Source organism: Hippoglossus stenolepis, chromosome 15, assembly GCF_022539355.2.
Source record: "Hippoglossus stenolepis isolate QCI-W04-F060 chromosome 15, HSTE1.2, whole genome shotgun sequence".
NCBI classification, from domain to species: Eukaryota; Metazoa; Chordata; class Actinopteri; order Pleuronectiformes; family Pleuronectidae; genus Hippoglossus; species Hippoglossus stenolepis.
In genome coordinates this window covers 24,469,558-24,477,057 of record NC_061497.1, presented here as the reverse complement: position 1 = coordinate 24,477,057, position 7,500 = coordinate 24,469,558, and the positions used below count along the sequence as shown (strand labels likewise).

Below are 7,500 nucleotides of genomic sequence, written 5' to 3'. Positions count from 1 at the left end.
CCCCCCTCAGAATTAAGACAAACTCAAATAATAATTTACACCTGTATCCAAACAAAAGGGCAAATTTGATTCTAATCTTTGATAATAAGCTTTATAGTTTTATATTTTGAGATATTTTTTCCCTTTAAGTAGCCGTAATACTCCGTCATGCTACTCTGCCCCCTGGTGGAGGTTCTTCTGAATCCTGCAGATTCAAAAACGGCTAGCATGCTAACAACGGCATTTCATTTACTGTCCTTACTCTCTCAGTTTAGCTGGATTTAATATTATTAATATCATATTTTTTATATATTAGTATTCATCAAGAGAATAAACCAACAATGTTTCCTGTCATTTAACTGTGTAACAGAATCTGTTGCTGCAGGAATCAAACCTGTGACGGACAGGAGCCAGTTTATTTCTCTAATGAGCACCAAGGAAACAACTTGGCCGTGTGAAAATACACAAATATAAAGATGAATATTATTCCCAAAGAAGATGTTTTAAATGTCTTTATCGCTTTATCTCGAAATCGATGGCGAGAAGATTGTAAACTTTTGTCAAAGTTTCACTTCAAACAGAAAAAGAAAGATGAAAATGTCTCTCAACAGTTGAGTTGTATCTTCATCAGTCCTCCTCCTCCTCCTCCTCCTCCTCCTCCTCCTCATCTTCATGTGTCTGAATCAGATCTTTACTCAGTTTAACGGAGATCAAACTATGTCAGAAAAGTTAAAGTAGACGACTGATGTTTCCTCTGATGAAGGTTAAAGTCTCATCGTGACTCCGCAGGTTTGTGGGATTTTTTCTGGAACTGAGAATCAATAACGTCCCTGCTTCTTCTTAAAGATCTTATTGAACGTGGTTCTCCTCCGGCTTCTGGACGACTCGTCGCCTACTTCCTCCTCCACGGGGCTCCTCCTGCCCGACGAGCAGGACGAGGCAAAGGAGGAGGCGACGGGGCGGTCTGGCGTGATGCAGAGGGAGCGGGTGGAGCAGGAGGAGGCGAGGACGGAGGCAGCGCTGCTCCTCAGCTCCCCGAGGCTGGAGCTCTTCTCCAGGCCTCCGACGAGCCCAGAGCCCTGACCCTGCAGGGGGTGGAGCCCAGAGGGCAGGAGGAGGGGCTTGAGGCTGTACAGACATCGAGATTCGCCGGGAGAGAGTGGGAGGGAGGAGTCAGAGTCTGAGCGGTTTGTAATGTCTCTGATGAAGAAAGAGAGAATAATGTCAGCAAAAGCTAACGTTAACGTCGCTAACAGATTATTACATGAACTGGATGGTTTCAGCTGTTGTTCCAGTTTAAGTTCGTACAGACGTTTTACTCCCGACTCTTCAGGCTGAACACACAGAGCTAAATGCTAACAGCTGGCTTGCTAACTATTCTTAGCGCTGAAGCTAGAAACAGTCGGATTCCTCCTCTGGGGAAGATGAACATCTTCCCTCAACCTCATCGTGCTGTTGAGATATTTCTATCAATAACAAAAGTCCAATAAGCACAAGATGGAAGGAATTCTACATTAAGAATGAAGTTAGAACAGAAGATGTCCGAGGTGAAGATGAAAGGTGGCGTTCATGATTGTTTTCTTATTTTATCAACAAAAACAACAAAAAAGCAAACGAACAAATTTCGAAAATTTGAATGAGAATCAGGATCGTGTACTAAACCAAACCAACAAGGAATTTGTGTAAAATAACGTTAACAAGGGATTAAAAGTCATAAACTCACAAATCCTGACCACTCAATAATTTATAAAAGCTAAATGTAAATTTCAAGAAAATACTTGACTAAACTCCGACCTTGGGATTTTTTTTCTTCTAATATTTCGAAAATAAGAAAACAATGATGAATCAGACATAAGTTTGAAAGAAGTTCTTGAACATAAATTAAGATCAAATCAAATGTTTGGTGAGTGACGTGAGATTTTAGTTCGTATCATTGGAAAAGTCGTGCAGAGAGAAGATACCCGAAGCTGCCGGAGCGACAGCACTGCGTCTGGTTCGTTACAGCTCCCCCTGCAGGCGGGAGGCTGGACGTCGCCTCCAGAGAGTGGAGATGAGAAGATCGTAAGAGCAAAGCAGAAATGTGGGCGGTGCTCTCGGTGTACAAGGAGGCGGAGTTAGCAGGAGGACAGAAGGAGAGGAGGGGGGGCTGATGGAGGGGTGAGACAGGGAGGAGGAGAGAGAGGGTGATGGCACGGGGAGGAACTCCAGCTGGCCAATAGAGCGGCTGCGATTCTGCCGGGCGTGGCCTGTGGGAGGTCGGGTTGAAGTGGGTAGACCACGCCCCTCTTGTATAGGTAAGCCCCGCCTTTCAACCAACCTCTGAGAGCTGAACATCAGAGCGGGGTCTCCCGTCCGCTGTTGCAAGGGCATCAGACTCTGAGCTGCAGGAGAGTAGAACAACTTTTATTTTGAAAGTCAAATCAAAGGGAGTTCAGCTCACAGACAGGAAGCAGTTTATTTCTCCATGTTAAGAAGAAAGTGATTCTGAAGCTCAGAAACGAATCAGCTTCTGACGTTTGAACGTGTTTTAAAAACATGATCCTTTATGATAAAATATCCAGATACGTTTTCTTCACACTGAACTTTTCCTTCTTTTTAAAATCGGAGCAGATTTTTGGTTAAAACCGTTGAAGCTGAGACGTTTGAGCTGTAAACCTGTGAATGACGTTAGTAAAGAGAAGCACGATAACGCAGGTGATGATGAGTGAAGCAGAGGAAAAGCTCCGCCCAGCTTCGTCTGGTGTGACCACGCTGAGGGAGGAAGAGGAGGAGCTGCTCAGGTGAGGAGGCGTTCACGTGCACCTCTGCTGTCGGAGCTTTTAACTTCTAATAAATAAACCGACTCAGACGTCCGACACCTCAATCAATCAATCAAATTGTATTTGTATAGTCTCATATTCACAAATCACAGTTTGTCTCAGAGGCTTTAACAAGGTGAGACGTCCTCTGTCCTTAACCTCAACAAGAGTCAGGACAAACTGAAGGTCAGAGATTTTGTTAGCTGCTTTGTTTGCTGATCCTCAACTCTTCTCAGACGCTCACGTGAACGCAGCCTGTGATTGGTTTATTGTCTGTTTATGAAAATAAAAAGTTCAGGGATCATTGAGTCAAATTCAATTTTAAAGAAACTTCAGAAATGATTTTGAAACGATCCTGGTAATTTTGTTTGTTTCCTTCGCTGTGAAAAAACAAACTAAAGAATAATAATAAACCAAGAACTACGATAATATATGTTGATAAGGAAGATTCATATTTATAATACATTTTAAATGTTTCCAATGAAGAAATGTAACGATAGGAGCTGTGCAGGAAGTGACTATTATTGACTCAATACATTTGGTTCCATTAATAATAAAGACTGGAATTCTTTCCTACTTTTGTCTTCCTTTAATCAAATAAGAATTTTTTCCCCCAAATATTTCTAATTTCCAGGTTTTCCAGCACCAATAGGAAACCTCGATCAAAGTTACAGAGGTATGAACCAATCAGAGAGGGGCAGATGGGAAGGGGGGAGGGGCCAACCAGAGTGTTTCCATGACGACTGTGTGTCTGCGATGCCACTCAGGGGCCAGAGGTCGCTCACTCGCCGGTCCATCTGCCACGCTGCATCTGCAGGGAGCCAATCAAGAGAGAGACGCCAAGAAAAAGGAACCAATGACAGGAGGGGGCGGAGACAACAGGTAAAGGGTTAAAGGGCAAATCCACAGAATTTATTTCTCTTTCCTGTCGGCATCTGAGGTTCCTCTGTGCCTCATCACTACGGTAACACATGTGGATTAATCAGCTGCTGAAAATAGTCCCCAACAAACTCACTGTTTCCTCCTGTTTGATAAAAATAACTTTCTACGTTTCCGTCACAGTTTGGAGACGAAGTACGAGTTCTACTCTACACTTTTACATGTTCAAACCACAGACTGTAAATAAAGACGACGACACGTCTCCTGTAAAAAAACTAAAACGCTGCCATCTTGTGGTGATGATGTGATTTACGGTCATTTAGTGATCAGGAAGTGGAGTCCTGGTATTGAGGCCCCGCCCACACACGCTCTCAACCTCCACACTTGAACAAATATCAGCCTGTATTTATTTAACGTCTACTTTGATGTGTTTGGTCCATGTCCCACCAGGGGGCGATCACTTCAGGGAGCGGCCATGTCGTCCATCTTTATTTACAGTGTGTGGTTCGGACTCAGACAAGCAACATGTCTGTCGGTCTCTCAGCACTTCCTGTTTGTGGCTCTGATGATGTCACACCTGCTGCTCGCTGTGTCGTCTGATCTGTTTGTCAGGAGCTAGAAAGTTGTTGCTGTGTGTTGATGTAGACTCACACTGCAGCGTCCCAGGAGACAGGATGTCCTCGTCCATGTCGTCGAGGTCGTCGGAGAGCAGGAGGTGCTGCGGGGTCGGAGGTCGCAGGCCGAGGAAGGACGGGTCCAGGTTGAGGGCGGCCGCCAGCGCTCCGAGACCCGGGTTGTGGACCAAACAGAAACCAGTCAGAGACTCGATCTGCTGCCAGCGGTGGAGTTTCTCCCGTAACGCCGCCGTCACCTCCGCCAGCGCCTGTCTGAGCGTTGCACCGGACCGAAGAACGTTTTAAAGTAATGCTATGATAAATCATCTCTCAGCATCAATCTGACAACTGTGACCTTTCAAAATAAAACTGGATGAGCTGATAAAATACAACAAAAAGTTCAGAAACTAACGATCACCTGAAAAGCAACTTTTTAAATGAGGTCAAAGGTCATAGGTTTAATCTTTTATAATCTATATAAAAACATTCAATATAAACTGTACAAATATAAAGTACAATAAAAGTGCAAGTAATTCCAAACTGGACATGTTCAGGGTCAAAGGTCACTCACTTGGCCGACAAGATCTTGTGGTCGACGTCGTCCAGCGACGAGCTGTGAGCGACGTGAAACGTCCCGAACAGAGAACTCCTCTTCTTCTTGATCTTCTCTGCCTGAAACGATAAATCTTCATCTGTGTGTGTTTGTGTGCGTCTGTGTGTGTGTGTGTGTGTGTGTGTGTGTGTGTGTGTGTGTGTGTGTGTGTGTGTGTGTGTGTGTGTGTGTGTGTGTGTGTGTGCTCACCCCCTCCCTGGCCTGCAGTAGCTGTTTCTCTGCGTTCTGTTTCTTGATGTTATAATACTGAACTTCCACCTCGTGCGTCAGCTGGAGCCATTTCTGCAGAACGTCCGGAGGAGCCCAGTGAACCCGCGACTCCAGCTCCCTCTCCGCCTTCTTCAAAGCCACACGTACCTGCAGACACGCACACACACACACACACACACACACACACACACACACACACACACACACACACACACACACACACACACACACACACACACACACACACACACACACACACACACTCTTCAGCAGCAGGTAACTCAGGGTTTCAGTGATATACGTGACGTGTGCTCCACCTGTTCCAGCTCCTCCTCTGCGTACTTCTGTCGGCTCCTCTCGTTCTCCGTTCCCTCTCGGAGCTCTCGGAGCCGCTGAGCTTCCTGTTTGGCCGAGCAGATCTTGTTCCTCAGCTCCTCCTCCACCTTCACCTTCTCCACCTGAACGCAGCGCTGCTCCTCCTGAGCCTGCTGCAGCCTGACGGAGACGACAGCTCGTCACTGACAGCTCACTCATCACGTCACATCCGCACGTTTATCGTTCACTGAGTTTGTTCTTCAGACAGATTTATACTGCAGCCAGCCACCAGGGGGCATTCAATATAGTTGGGCTTCACAGACAAACTCACACACTTGCTATACCACAGTAAAGAATGAAGCCTCAGTATCATGTTGGTGCCAGCAGGAGGTGCTGTGACTCAGAGCATGAAGGAATGTGTGTGCACGTGTGTGTGTGAGAGAGAGAGAGAGAGAGTGAGAGAGAGAGAGAGCAGCAGTGTATTCTTTGACCATATAAGGACTTCAGACAGAAAGTTTCTTCTCACACACACACACACACACACACACACACACACACACACACACACACACACACACACACACACACACACACACACACACACACACACACACACACACACACACACACACACACACACACACACACGTTATTTCCTCCTCAGTCACTTTAAAGGTTCATTACACTCTAACATTTAAAGCAGACAGTTCTCCGAGCAGAAGAAGAAGTTTCTGTCTCACTTGTCCTGCAGCTCCAGCAGACTCAGCTCCGCCCTCTGCAGACCCTCCAGGTCCTTCGCCAGCGTCTCCAGGTCGTCTCTGGACCTCCTGGTCTGGACGTAGGCGAAGCAGCAGCCGCACAGCGCCATCAGGACGGACACGCCCAGAACCAGGTCCTTCCACCAGCTCTGTCGGCCTGACGACACACACACACACACACACACACACACACACACACACACACACACACACACACACACACACACACACACACACACACACACACACACACACACACACACACACACACACACACACACACACAAATAAAGACGTGTCACAGTCTCATAAAATATACACAGTATTGTAATCCATGAAAATGTCAATATTTCAAATATATTAAAAAGAATTGAAAAAAACTTAAATAATTGATAAAAATGTCCCAGTGTAGTGAAACACATGATGTCATAGAAAGTTCTAAAAATCATTCTAATAAAATCTGATGTTTTTTACAACCTGCATCTTTACCTTCACTTATCTATTCAGTCTGTACATTTATTTATTTTTACTGTACACCGATATACACATACTGTAAAAACATATACACAGTATATATAAAGTGTGTGTGTGTGTGTTAGTGAACTATAAAGTTACAAATATATAATGAAAGTAAAGGTATAGATGTGCATGTGAGCAGGTACCTGGCGGAGGTCCGAACAGAACAATGTCCAGAGCTTTGAGCTGCAGCTTCTGAGAATGAATTCTGTCTGAAATCTTCAGCACCAACACGGTCAGAGTGGTGTTCTTCACCGCCAGCCTGGGGGGGGGCACAGAACAACACGTTTCACACTGGCTCGTCAGTTTCACCTCCACAGGAAGTGGCCTCACACAAACACTGTCATGGTTGTGTGGTTTGTTCAAGACAGTCAGACAGTCAGAGTCAGTTTAAACTCAGCAGTGAACAGGAGAAACTTTATACGTGTATATATATATATATATATATATGAACGTATAATTAACATGTTCTATGTGTCAAGGGTGCTATAAAATGAAGATATAAGGTTTGTGGGCGTCAGGAAACAAACTTCCAAACACACTGGTCACATGATCATCATTCAGCTCAAAGTTGAATCAATTTCTCAAAGGATTATGGGACATTTGCTTTGAACTTGTTCTGAACTTTAACGAATATCCTTGCAGGGACAGGTGTGTGTGTGTGTGTGTGTGTGTGTGTGTGTGTGTGTGAGTGTGTGTGTGTGTGTGTGTGTGTGTGTGTGTCACCTGGGTAAGGACTTCCCGTCCAGCTGGTGCCTCCTGAAGGTTTCTGTGTATTGAGGAAGCTCCACACTGATGAGCAGCCAGTCCTCCACCTG

At 45.3% G+C, this 7,500-nt stretch overlaps 1 protein-coding gene across 6 annotated transcripts in view; it reads right to left on the bottom strand.

Annotated features, from left to right (window-relative positions):
- The window catches only part of LOC124854879 (stromal interaction molecule 1-like), a 17,080-nt gene that overhangs the window by 2,127 nt on the left and 7,453 nt on the right, over positions 1–7,500 (bottom strand). For 3 of the 6 annotated variants that reach the window (XM_047343536.1, XM_047343535.1, XM_047343540.1), the window contains 10 exons: positions 7,409–7,500; positions 6,829–6,944; positions 6,149–6,323; positions 5,411–5,588; positions 5,073–5,240; positions 4,842–4,942; positions 4,308–4,543; positions 3,502–3,588; positions 2,297–2,360; positions 1–1,179 (listed from right to left, as the gene is read on the bottom strand). The exon at positions 1–1,179 is cut by the window's left edge and continues 2,127 nt beyond it; the exon at positions 7,409–7,500 is cut by the window's right edge and continues 20 nt beyond it. In XM_047343536.1, coding sequence (XP_047199492.1) covers positions 798–1,179; positions 2,297–2,360; positions 3,502–3,588; positions 4,308–4,543; positions 4,842–4,942; positions 5,073–5,240; positions 5,411–5,588; positions 6,149–6,323; positions 6,829–6,944; positions 7,409–7,500 — 1,599 coding nt within the window. In that variant the 3' untranslated portion in view covers positions 1–797. Of the gene's footprint in view, positions 1,180–1,940; positions 2,361–3,501; positions 3,589–4,307; positions 4,544–4,841; positions 4,943–5,072; positions 5,241–5,410; positions 5,589–6,148; positions 6,324–6,828; positions 6,945–7,408 lie in introns of all 6 variants that reach the window. The other 3 variants (XM_047343537.1, XM_047343538.1, XM_047343539.1) reach the window with 3 other exon arrangements.